This window comes from Ambystoma mexicanum, chromosome 3p, assembly GCF_040938575.1.
Source record: "Ambystoma mexicanum isolate Mex_15411 chromosome 3p, UKY_AmexF1_1, whole genome shotgun sequence".
NCBI classification, from domain to species: domain Eukaryota; kingdom Metazoa; phylum Chordata; class Amphibia; order Caudata; family Ambystomatidae; genus Ambystoma; species Ambystoma mexicanum.
This window is the reverse complement of record NC_090925.1, coordinates 5,459,021-5,472,628: the sequence shown is the minus strand read 5'-3', so window position 1 is coordinate 5,472,628 and position 13,608 is coordinate 5,459,021. Positions and strand designations below refer to the sequence as shown.

At 49.2% G+C, this 13,608-nt stretch overlaps 1 protein-coding gene across 2 annotated transcripts in view; it reads left to right on the top strand.

Moving 5' to 3' along the window:
* EPHA1 (EPH receptor A1) overlaps window positions 1-13,608 on the top strand; it is a 190,301-nt gene that overhangs the window by 151,904 nt on the left and 24,789 nt on the right. For both annotated transcript variants that reach the window (XM_069650305.1, XM_069650304.1), the window contains exons 13-16: window positions 89-298; window positions 775-924; window positions 3,491-3,684; window positions 4,113-4,268. In XM_069650305.1, coding sequence (XP_069506406.1) covers window positions 89-298; window positions 775-924; window positions 3,491-3,684; window positions 4,113-4,268 — 710 coding nt within the window. The remainder of the gene's footprint in view (window positions 1-88; window positions 299-774; window positions 925-3,490; window positions 3,685-4,112; window positions 4,269-13,608) is intronic.

The window sequence follows — 13,608 nt, the reverse complement described above, 5'->3', positions numbered from 1 at the left end:
GAGATTTGATGCCCCTTCTGTTCGATTGGCTTTCAGTCTCACTTCCCAACTCCGCTGAGAATGACTGTCTCCACTTTCTTCCCACCAGGAAAATGAGGATAAGTTCAGCTGTACGCAGCTGGTGGGCATGCTTCAAGGCATCGCTGCTGGCATGCGGTACCTCTCGGATCGCAACTATGTGCACCGCGACTTGGCTGCACGCAATGTTCTGGTGACACGAAGCCTTCTTTGCAAGGTCTCTGATTTTGGCTTGTCCCGTATCCTGGAGAATGACATTGAGGGCACCTACGAGACCAGAGTAAGTGGCCCACATGGTCTGGAGCACGGGTAACAGGCTAGGAGCACCCAGGGTCATAGGAGAAAGCGCAACTGAAATCCTCCTGAGGACAGAGGCCTCTGAGGACTGGGGCAGGTCGTGCGGTAGCCAAGTAGGTAGAGCCTTCAGACACACGGGGCAACTGACGGGATGTAGCCAGGATGGGGCGTCATGAGAGTTGTTGAACAGATTGCAAAAAGACAGTGGGTATTGAGAAAAGGGAGGAGTAATAAAGGCATGGTAGGTGGGGCAACACTCTGCACTGGAGCAGGCTTGCAGAGTGCGGGACCGTTCTCTCTCTGAGCTACTGGGGTCCAAAAGCAGGGAAGCCACTGAGAGATGCTAAGTAGTGAACTTCACAGGGCATGGGAGGATTGTCCCGGCAATAGAAACAGGGCAACAGAGATGTGGGACACAAACTCATTCTTGATTTGATGACTTGACACTTGATCCAACAGGGAGGCAAGATCCCCATCCGCTGGACTGCTCCGGAGGCGATTGCCCAGCGGATCTTCACTTCAGCCAGCGATGTCTGGAGCTTCGGCATCGTCATGTGGGAAGTGCTGTGCTATGGGGACAAACCCTATGGCGACATGAGCAATCAGGAGGTAAGAAGAAGTAGCTTGACTGGGACTGCACAGAGAAGTATTCACATAGGATGAACATTTTTTGGCACGTTTCTGTCAAATCTGGCTCAGCTATTCTTTTCCTGTGCCATGACTTGAGACGATGACTTTCTCACTTACTGTCAGGTTGCCGATCATAATGCTGACTTTCAGGCGTGTTGGCAGCCTCTGCTGAAGTTCAATTGTCGTCACGTGGCCCAAATGTATTTCTTCCTTTCTTTATTGTTTGCTTGTTAGGCGCTTATACAATAGGAAAATACTGTTTCAAAGCGTCCACCGGGCAACGGAGGGAGCAGGAGTGGGAAGTACATTAAAGAACATTAAAACACAATATGTAAGATCAGTGGGGGAAGAAGAAGCTAGGACAAACCTACTATGCCTTGTGAGTATTCAGAACATGCAAGTGCAGCGAGGAAGAGGGCAGGGGGGGGTAAGTGCTGTGGAGTCTGAGCTCATGGGTGAGCCACAGATGAAGTGCTAGGAGTGTTGAGTGCTACATGGCCTGGAGCCGCAAGGGGTGTAAGTGCGAGCCACCAGGGCGGAGGGTGTAAGTGAAAGTGCTGAGTAATGACAGGAGCTGGGCAGATAGGGTGCGGGAGGTCAGGGCCCCAAGGATGCATAAGGGCCTAGGACGCCAATCACAACAACTATGGGATTAGCAGGGGAGAGAAGAAGGGAAGGAGGAGGTAAAGAGGAGAGTCTTAATGAGCTTCCCTAACTTAAGAAGATCCTGCTCAAGACGCATAGGGAGGGGGAGGCTGTTCCACAGGAGTGAGCCAGCTGAGGAAAGCGAACAACCACCTGCCCTCCGTTTAGCAAAACACTGTATACAAAAATAGTTGGTGCCAGAGAAGCGTAGTGGTCTAGAGGGAGAGTATTTAGTAAGATAAAGTTGAAGATAGTGTGGTCCCCGGGCCCAGACAGCCTTGTGAATGATGCAGAGGGATTTGAATGTAATCCTTGCAGCAACCGGGAGCCAGTGAAGACTTTTTAGGGCAGGAGAGATGCAGTCCTGGGCTGAAGGCCAAGGATAAGTCTTGCTGCCCTATTCTGGATTAGCTGGAGGGTTTTTATAGAGAAAGAGGGAATATACAGGAGGAGGCTATTGCAGTAGTCTAGCTTAGAGAGAACCAGGGCTCGGGTAACATTGAGCCTCTGGTGGAAAGTGAGAAAAAGGAGAATTCCTTTGAGAAGGAAGAGCTGAAAGTAGGACTTCTTGGCAATGTCCTGAGTGTGAGGGAGGAAGGAGAGACAGGAGTCGAAGATGATGTTTTTGGCTTCAGAAGAAGGAGCAGGAGGAGAGCCCTAAAGAGGAAGGCCAGAGTGAATTGAAGAACGAGCAGGGGTCCCGATAGGGAGGATCGCAGTTTTACAGGCGTTGAGGCAGAGATTGTTGGGGGTGCACCAGGACTGGATGGCAGATAGACAGTCAGGGATGAAGGAGGGTGCAAGAGGGTCATCAGGGAGTTTGAAAAAGAACTGTGTGTTGTCTGCGTAACACTGGGCATTGGAAAATAAGGAGGAGATGAGGCGTGCAAGCTGAGCAATGTAGATGTTCAAGAGCCAAGGGTAGAGGATAGAACCCCGGGGGACATCACAGGTGGAGAGGGAAGTAGGAGAGGAGAAGGTGCCCAGGATGACTTGGGAAGAGCTGTCAGTAAGGTAGGATGTCAGTCAGTCCAGTGCCCGTTCCGAGATACCAAGGGTATCGTGGAGCCCTTTGTATGAGGATGGAATGGTTGACTGTGTCAAAGGCAGAGGAGCGATCGAGAAGGAAAAGGACAGCTAAATTTGTTTTCACTGCCTGTGCTAGCCTTCACTTCCTGTCTCATGGCCATTAGAGCCGCTCTATTCATGCCACCTGGCACTTGGTAATAATCCACTCCTGTCACATTGCTGGACACACCTTCTATACCATCACTCTTTAATTAGGAGTGATGTACTGATTCTTCTTTTCAGGTCAAAGATTTGCTCTTACTCAACCTATTTAGACTTGATCTCTCCTAAAATATTCATCTTTCCAATGTAACTTAGTTGATGCATGCACCTCTTCCCTTTCTGCTGTACAGTTCCCTCTGGAGTGTCCCTAAATGTGGGAATGAGTGGTGGTCATGCAGATTTCCCATCATATGGTCTAGAATTGTCTGCTTCCTGCCACAATGCCTTGTGGTGATTCTCACTTCCTGTCACATGGCCTCTCTTGATGCTCACTTCCTGTCACACAGCATCTTCTGAGACTCACTTCCTGTCACATGGCCTCTCTTGATGCTCACTTCCTGTCACACAGCATCTTCTGAGACTCACTTCCTGTCACATGGCCTCTCTTGATGCTCACTTCCTGTCACACAGCATCTTCTGAGACTCACTTCCTGTCACATGGCTTTTCGTGATGCCCACTTCCTGTCACAGGTGGGTTTGGTGATTTTCTATCTGTTCTTTAGCTTGGCTTCGCTTGTGAAGGTTCATTGAAGAAGGAGCTCTGTACTTTACGTGGCCGCCAGTGTTTCCGCTGTCCCAGTGGCCTCACTGCTATCCCCATCTTGTGCAGGTGATGAAAAGCATTGAGGATGGCTACCGCCTGCCCCCTCCTGTGGACGCGCCCTCCATTCTATATGACCTGATGAAGAGGTGCTGGGCCCATGAGCGGAGTAAGAGACCCAAGTTCAGAGAAATCCAGACAGAGTTGGATCATCTTGTCGCTAATCCCCACTGCCTCAGGAACATTGCCGACTTTGACCCCAGGTAACCGTGAATGAGAGCAATAGAGGGGAGCAGAACCGTGGGTCACAAGCCCTTTCCAGAAGGCTCATCATTGGCTCAATGTCTTTGCGAAGGAACTAAAGCAGCACGTTTTGTGTCATTTAGTTTTGGCATGCGGGGCACACTGTGCTTTTTGCAGAGTGGTTGTAGGTTTCCGTGGGGCATTCTTGGGATTTCTTGGTTTTGTAGATGGATTAAATTGCCCCTGTACTGTTTTTCTGCATTTAACCTGCAATTGGTTGGGCGAGTGAGGGTGTCTGTAGATCTTGGCAACATTGGTTCCTGTATCTCCCCATTAATGTTGGTCGCGCTGATGCCTCTGACACGCATCATGTGGAAGCGCTTTGTTTACTCTTGTATTGTTTCACAATATCAGTCATAAAGTCTTGCTTTTCCATTGGGTTTTTCAGGGTCACCCTCCGCCTCCCAAGCTGCAGCGGTTCTGATGGCATTCCTTATCGGACAATTTCAGAGTGGCTGGAATCGATCCGGATGAAACGCTACATCATAAACTTCCGCACTGCAGGGCTCGACACCATGGAGTCGGTGCTGGACCTCACCACTGAGTAAGGCTACCTCCTTTGTGGCTGGTGAATGTTTGGGGAATGGTGGTCATAGATGGTCATACAATGTTATGTTATTAGTCTTTTTTACTGCGCATATCGTCAATGTTGTGCTCTTAGAGCACTGGCCCATGTAGGAGCGAATCGTGACCCTGTGCAGTGTGGCAGCTCGACTAGGATGCTCACTCTGGCCCCTTCATACAACATTCCAACATTTACCAAGCCAAAACAGCGGCTAGTCCAGAAAGGGACCCGCTGCCCGAGTTAGGCATTGCGACACAGAGCCACACGTCTAGGACTTCCCTTGCACCTGACGTCAACATTTCATCCAGGCTTTCTAATCCCTCAGCCATGAAAGAGAAAGGAATCATCTCCAAGGGAAAGTGATCCACAAGGGAATCAGAAGGTCAACCCTAGTACACCTGATGAAGACGAGCCAATGCCAGACCCCAAACAGTGGGAGGTGAAAGAGGAGACATTGAGGGGTCCCATTACTCGGGATAATCCAGAGTACTGCATACACCTTCCAGTTACTGCAGGGACTGGCAAAGTCCAGGCTTACGCTCTGGAACCTAGAGGAGCCCAGAAGCAGCTGCCACAAAGCCAAGTGTTTCGCACAAAACCTGCAATATCAAAAGTACAGTTCAGTAAGTTCTATCGGGTTATTGACCGGCTTGGGTCGAAAAGGAAAATGTAAGCTAGAATGTCTCTTGAGGTCCTTCGCCCTTTGGGTTCCTCTGTATCAGGGGCATTTTTGCAAGGTCCTCTGCTGGGGGATGGAAACCTAATAGTAAAACAGTTCCAACCAACAGCTAGAAAATGCCTCTCTTTAATAGCAGGCGAGGTAGAGCAGTCCAGCTGAACACACAGGAGGGAGGATAGCACAGAGTGCGTGCAGGCGGCTCCAGCTCTCCAGCCATGGCTGCTGCCCATTGGAATGCTTACCCCGCGCACCTCAGGGGATTCCCACCTAGCGTTCCGCAAAGCCATCAAAACAACGCTATTTGCCTAACTGCTTCTGCCAACTCTCAAGCAAGCCATTACCGTGTACACTACTGTAACCTAACGTGAACACCCTAACTGTACTTTGTAACCCTGCTCATATGCTATAACCAAGTAACCACTGTCTGTTTTGTAATCCTGCTTAAGTACACCTTCTTGCAACAAGCGCCTCAATGCCTTTGGGCTGCAGTGCGCTCTACACATGTAAAAAATAAATAAATAAATAGCTCAGGGGCAACGCGCTCACCTTGGAAGCAGGACGGCGTGGAGCAACACAGGTTCGATCCCAGGGTCTGCACTTAGAAACCTCTGGGTATTACGCTACGTTATAAATACCCAATTACAAAATTGCAAAGTACAGTCACTACCTACAGTTAGTCCCAAATTATATACCACCCCCAAATAATACACCACCCCCAAATAATACCTGGTATGCTGAAATATTTAGACTAAAGAATAAGTCTTATGTCGTGTGTCTTTTCTGCAGCACACATCACCACTGTATAGGTCTTAAAGCACTGAGCCTTGCCCTTGTAGAGGGTGGCATCCAGGGTGGCATAGAGACTGTGGTCAGGCAGACCATAACCTACTATCTTAACTCACAATATATAGTGAAATGAAAACACGAGGGCAATTTATAGTGATGGCTGTATGAATGGATGCTTTCAGTGGTTTGACTAGAAGTAAATGGAATTAAAACAAGTTGTAATGGCTTATAACGCGCTTAATACCCAGAGGTTTATATGTGCGGACCTGGGTTCGAACCTGTGTTGCTCCACGTCGTCTTGCTTCCAAGACGAATGCGTTGCCCCTGAGCTATCCTCCCGAGAGGGGGGCTCCAGAGCTTCCCCATTGGCTGTCAGAACGTTCATGGCGGTCACTACTAGAGTGGAGGTGGAACTACATGGAGGCTTCTTGTGGATATGTGTAATGGCCTGCAGGTGTGCTCCAGAGTTCCTTAGAATTCCTGGGGCAGCTAACATGATAACCATATTGGAACCCCTCGTTCTGATGGCCTGAGGGGTCAGTCGCAGGAATTGGCTGTGTGCAGAATGAGTGCTGGGGACTCAAAAGGAGTTGAGCTGCAGCCCTTAAATGTGGCGGTAACAGTATTACCACCGCATTTATGGGCTGGCCCTATCACAAGTTGGGGCGCTAAATGGGCTGTTTTACCTCCAGCTTTTTTCTGGAGGTGAAAATCCCATTTAGCGTCCTGTATTACCGCTGCTGTATTAGCGCGTGGTATTGACACCGAAGTGAAATCGGATGAAGTTGTTCATATCCAATGTCGTGAGTATATGAACGTTGTCTTCCTCCTGTGGATACAATTCATATCAGAAAGAGATGTTAAGTGTCGAGTGGATGGGAACATCTAGATCCCTTATCAGGTAATGATGATTTTGGTGTTGTAGTACTCACCCAGTCCTTGAATTTTGTGACCCAGGATGAATGAACGTCATATGCAGTCAAGGATTTTAATTATCATTTCTCCTCAATGAATGCTGGATGTGATTGTTCAGATGGCTTCATAGAAAGTTCAAGGGAAGTCCCCTAGTGAGCCCGGATATAAAAGAGTAAAGGATTCTTAGGACGGGTGGTCCTAATGGGATGCTACACTTCCTGATTAACTTATACTAAATGGTGTATGGTCTTAACCTTATGAGTTGCCTTTCGATCCAGTATATCATGGTGAAAGCGCAAGCCCTTGACTACCGTGATCTCTCCCCGCTATTTGAAAATATTGCAGGACTAGATGGCCACTTCAAATAGTGACGTCCATTCACAACGTCATGACGTCATGTCATTATGACGGCAATGATGTCACGTTTGTAAACAAATCTAAAGTTAGCTGTTCCCCTCTACATCATTATAGGAAGTTAGGTGTACCTGCACACTGTATGTTACAATGCCCCACCGCGGTGGAAATGAATAGTAAAGATAAAAATAAAAAATGAAATATAAATTAAAGAGAAAAACATTTCTGATGCTTGTGAATCTGCTTAGAATCACATGCTGTGCATATAGTCTGACATCTAGTGGTAATTGCGGAGTATTGCATCTTGTCCTTCGAGGATCAAAAGGGGATGTCGACATGGGCGTGCTTTTAACACTATCCCTAACATGACATGTAGTGTACCCAAAACCCCTCACGCGTCGAGGTCCCCCAGCTATCTGGTCGCCTTATGCAAAGCTCGAAAATTGCTAAGTTATATTTCTTTGTCCACGACCTCCGGTCATTTAATATTCGTCAATCCTTCACCAACGACTACTTCAGAACCAAAACCAAATAACGCTGAAGACAACTGCAGATTTCGGCAGCTGGTGCTCCGGTCGATGCTGTCGACCGTGTGGCCTCGGCCCTCCGGCCAGGCCTACACAGTAGAGAGAGTGGGGCCTGGGCTTCTGTATCTTTTTAAGAATGCATTTCCATCTCCCCCCACTTTTCCCTTCTGGTTTTGCTGTCGCTATTAACCTGAGATATGGACAGGACTCCTTTTAAATTTTGCCCTTCTTGCAACAGCAAATATCCATGGAAAAACACACACCAGAGGTGTAATAAGTGTCTACCTCGCGATCATAACAAGCAGTCCTGCGGGCCTGCCAACTTTTATGTCCGAAGATGATAAAAGAACAGTAAGTAAAGTGGTGGGCGGACTACACCATGCAGCAGGCTGAGAGTAGCTCCCCCGCCGGTGCAGCCGCCTCAAGTGACAAGGATGTAAGCGACAGCCATGGCTCCAATTCGGAGCCCATTGACCTATCTGCCGAACAGCCAAGTTCCGAGATGTCTCTCTCCAGCCCCGGCAGACAGGCCACCAGTTCTGCTATGGGGAGAAAACACCCCGACGACAAGAACACACACACACCATGTAAAGGAAAGCACACAAACCCCCAAGCCTCCCGGACTCGTCGGGAAGGCCACAGGCGCCAACAGGTATGCCGAGACTCTTGACGGAACCCACCGACCCTCAGGATCAGCCGCCCTCCCTGCGACCATCCATACAGCATGTGACCGGGCAACCAAGTCAGAAGGGCATCAGCACCAAACATTATAAGAGTGCCGAGACACCTCATAAGAGCGCATCAGTGCCAAAAGTTTTGGTGGCGCAGAAAACAATGACAAAGCCGTTAGACCCGTTGAAATCACTCCCAGATACGCCAGAGATCTGTGAGAGCCTCGCAAACATCATCTCAGTGGCAAATAGGCCTAAGGAAAGGTCGAACGACAAGTCGGGAAGAATATTGTAAGGGTTCCCAACCCCTCTCTAAGACTGTCAGACAAATCTCGACTGCCTAGGGACCCAAGTCCACTGGCTGACAAATCCCGACCGCCAAGCAACCCAAGTTCTCAAGAAGAGTCCTTTCCCCTTACAGACCCCTCAGGTTCATCCTTATGGACCAGAGATAGGTTTGAGAGATACATGAACACGGAAAAGCATCACCCCTAAAAGGCCAAGAGAGGAAGACTCCTACCCTACTATGTCCAAACTTCAAAGAACTTCCATTCAGATTCCTGAAGAGGAGGTGTTTGACCTAACTGAGCCAGAGGATATCTGTCAGGACCCCTATGATCAGGTAGAAAATCCCTTTGACAAGACAATAGACCAGTCTCCAGATTGGGGCGATGAACAACCAGTAGGCAAGGCACCATAGCTGTCACCGTCCACTACCCCTGATTCAGACACACCGTGTATAGATCCTCCCTCCTAACCTCCTCTAAGACTAAGATGAGCCTCTCCCATCGATGAGCAGATGGCATTCAATGCTATCCTTAAGAAAGCAACTGAACACTTTCAGATTGCCACTCAAGAGCCGGCACAAGACACAGACTTTGGAGAGGATATTTTAAAAGAAAAACCACCCTCAAGTCAAGCAATACCTCTGTTGAACACTATCAAAAGGCACTTCGCCCCCTCTTTGTTGACTCCATCTCAAACAAGAGCTGTAAACTCACGAGTCGAAAAACTTTTTCACCCTTCTCCAACAGACCCGCTATATATCCGGGGACATGCCACTCCGGATTCCCTAGTGGTCACAACTACTAGGAAGAGAGTAGTAGTACCCTTCTCTACAGCTGAGGCACCGCCAGACAAGGATTGCAAGAAGTTATATGCCCTGGGGAAGTGCATTACAACATCAGCAGCCTACTCCATTATGATAGCTAACAACACTACATTGTTTGCTAGTTATAGCGATGTCCAGTAGAATCTGCTCCAGGAGGGCCTGCAGGAAGTCCCAGAGCCAACACGATCACGCCTGCTGGTGGTTGTCAGAGGGGAGGAAGGTCAATCAGAACATCCTCAAAAATACCCTGGACGTTGCGGAAACAGCAGGATGGACGCTGGTCCAAGGTACCTTGCTTAAAAGGCATGCATGGTCCAGCCCAAGAGGCTCCCCGGCCTCAAATCAAAAATGACTTGCCGATCCGGGTCCCCTCCAATGCCTCCACGGTCGGGGGACGGATAACATCATTCTTTCATGCATGGAAGGGAATTACCAGAGACTAGTGTGTTCTCAAGTCCGTCGCCCACAGTTACTGTATCGAGTTCAGCCAACCACCTCGATACCGACCACCAACGTCCAGACGCTTATCGCCAGAACATTGAAGATCCTACTGCAAGAGGTCGAGATCCTGAAAGAAAAGGGCGTGATCGAAGTCGTCCCCGTTCTACAGGTAAACAAGGGTATTTATACAGTGTACTTCCTTGTACCCAAAAAGGATCTCACCATGCGCCCTGTGTTAAACTTGCGCCCAGCGAACACATTTCTCAAACCACAAAAGTTCTGAATGACAACATTGCAAGAGGTAATCCCTGTACTAACCCAGGGGGATTACATGGCAACATTGGACATGAAAGATGCATACTTTCATATTTCAATGCTGTCAGCATACACAAAATACCTAAGGTTCATGATACAGGACAAATACTATCAGTTCAAGGTCCTTCCCTTCGGCATTGCCTCAGCCCCAAGGGTATTTACAAAGGTGCTGGTGGTAGTAGCGGCTCACCTGCACAGGCAGTCCATTCCAGTCTATCCTTACCTCAGCGACTGGCTAATAACAGGGGATTCATACGGAACATGCCTCTCAAACACCCAGGAGATGATAGATCTACTCTTCAGTCTGGGATTCTCAATAAACGAGAAAAAGTCCAGCCTAGACCCCAGCCAAGTCAAACAATTTCTGGGGGCTCTAATTTGGACAGAAGATGGCCTTGTCTTCCCCCTCCAACGAGAGGGTTCAAAACATGCTGTTCCAGATTCCTCTCTATGTAGCCAGTCTCGAGGTGACTGTACACAAAGCCATGCGACTGTTAGGGATGATGGCCTCCTGCATTTACTCAGTCCCACATGCACGTCTGCGCATGCGCCCCGAGCAGGAGTGACTCAACAGCCAATGGTGTCAGGCCAGCGGACAATGGGACGATCTAATGGTTGTCTCGGCAGCCCTCGTTCTCTCTCTGCAATGGTGGTTGAGGGAAAACCTCTTGAATGGGAAAATCTTCACCACCCCCGCAGTATAAGCCATTCTCACTACGGGCGCATCTCTGACGAGGTGAGGGGCTCAACTCCTTCATTACACGGCACACAGTGTTTGGTTCCCAGTAGTAGCATCCAAACACATAAACCTTTTGGAGTGGTTAGCAGTGTTCAAAGCCCTAAAGGCTTTCCAAACACAACCACAGGGGAAGACGGTCCTGATCCTTACAGACAGCACCAAGGCCATGTATTACCTGAACAAACGGGGAGGAGGAGCACACGCTCTCTAGGGCTATCCAAACTGTCCCAGAACATTTGTAAGTGGGCTCTCAAACACAAGATTTTCCTCCTGTCTCAACATGTTCCAGGGGAACTTGATCTTCTGGCAGACGTGCTCAGCAGAGACTTCCCTCTACCCACAGAGTACAAATGGCAATTACATGAAGACATTGTCTCCAGCGTCTTCACGGAATGGGGCTTCCAAGAGATTGACTTGTTGTTCGCAACTCTGGATAACACACAATGCCCAGATTACGCCTCCAGGTACTCCCAGAACCGCTCCAAGGGGAATGGTCTCTGAATAACATGGTCAGGGAAATGTGTCTAAGCTTTTTACCCTGACTCCCCTACTCAACAAGATAGTGCACAAGATACACCAAGAGCCAGTCAGGATGATTCTGATGGCCCCTATGTGGGTCCGCCAACCCAGGTTCTCCCATCTGGCGATGTCAATCTCTCCTCCGATGAAGCTGCCTTGCCCGTACAACATGTTCTCACAAGACAGGAGAGAAACACTCCATCCATGCCCGCAAACTCTAAACTTAGCGTCCTAGCTCCTGAAGTCATAGAGTTTGCGCACCTCCAACTTCCTCAGAGATGCATGGGCATTCTTAAAGAGGCTAGAACGCCGAACGCCAGACATTGCTATTCCAATAAGTGGAAACGCTTCCTTATCTGGTGCAATTACAAGAGCCTCAATCCCAAAGACTGCTCACCGACACATATTGTCTTATACCTGACTCACCTACTAGACTCAGGTCTGGTTTTTAATTCCCTGAAGGTCCAGCTGCACTTTCAGCTTATACTACGTCCCAAAAGAAAGTGTTGTGGTGGAAGATCCCAGTGATCAAGGCATTTATGGAAGGGGTTAAAAGACGTAATCCCCCACTTTCAAACCCAGCACCCGGATGGGACCTAAATGTGGTATTAACTAGACTAATGGGATCTCCCTTTGAACCTATGCATAAGGCGAGCCTTAAAGCACTCACTTACAAGACCGCCTTCCCGGTGGCAGTCACATCAATAAGAAGAGTTGGTGAACTACAGGCCCTTTCAGTTCTAGACCCATTTGTCACAATTCACAGAGATAAGGTGGTTCTGCGCACTCACCCACGGTGTCATGATGCCTACTCCCGGGAAGCCAGTTCAGGCCCAGCGTCCCCGAAAGCAGACATCATGTCCCCAGGCAGGGACCCAGCAACCCCTTATAGGGGCTCTTTGGACATTGTCCTGGCGCCTTTGGCGCCAGGCTCATAGAAGGCATCAGTCCTGGCACCATAGGCGCCAGGCTCATTATGGGAGTGCTTGGATGGACTTACCTTATGCAGACCATGCTGCCGGATCCAGACCTCCTTGAGGTCTGAAAGGGACTATTTTACCTATGGGACTATTTTACCACTCTGGCGTGGCTGAGGAAGAATACTTACCTCAAACTACTTTGGGGCTATTTAAACCACGCCCAGACAGCAGCTCACGCTTCGCGTTGTTCTGAATCTAGCAGCTGGACGCTCACCGTGTCTGCTCCTGCATCCTGGCTCCAGCCACGCCCGCCTGTAACCTGGAACACCTGAAAAGGAAGGAAAGGAGAGAAAGGTGAATAATTGAACTTTACCTACCTCCATCCGGAGTCCGGAACCATCACTCCGACGATCCTGAGAAAAGACATTATTTTTAGAAGCGCATCGCATCGCTCGCTGCAGCGCCGTGTTCCACTCACCTTCATGAGGCGCCCTCGGGCTCTTCAGCGACCATTGGCACCATCCGCCGCCTTTCAGCGCCTAAGGGGAAAAAAAGACAAAACAAAGGTGAGCGAAGGAACAGATCGAGGAAGGCCTGATTCTTCCACCTTAAGACTTACCTGATTATTGTTGTGGCAATCTTTCCTCACCTCGGGTCGGCGCCGCTTCTTTGGCACTTCCGTACTAGTGGGTGAAAGCAAGATCACTAAGGGAACCATCCATCAAAAAGACTCACCAGAGTTTACCTTCGGCGAATCCATTCCTCAACGCGGATTCTTCATCCTGCATCTGAAATAGAGAAAAGGACAACGGACAATTAAGGCTTGAACTTTTGCAACTGAATACTTACGGCCTCATATCGGAAAAGTCAAGCGGAGTTGAATACTCACCAAACCCGAGATCCAGTGAAGCAACTGGAAATCAACGCGCCCCTGCATCGGAAGCAGGATGGAGAGCTCGTCCTTTCAGACTCTAAGGTGAGACTCTACGGGGAATCGCGGAGGGGGTTCGAGGAGTGTGAGAGGGGGAAGGGGGGGAATCCGACACATTATCCAGCAGACAGTTAATCCCCTTTTCCATCTACAGAAGGATTCTTCTACGGGCCAGACAGGCGAGGTTTGGGGCTCCGGTCCACTCCGTCTTCCGAGTCCTGCGCATCACCTTAGAAGAGGTCATAGCAGTCCAGAACAGGTCGGCGCCTCCGTGGGAATCAGGTGAGCGTTACACAAGGTTTGCGCCCAAATTCATTTCAAAGTTCCATGTGAACCAATCAATAGAACGACCCACCTTTTTCAGAACCCCACTAGCGTGGCAGAAAGAAGCCTCCACACAGTGAATGTGCA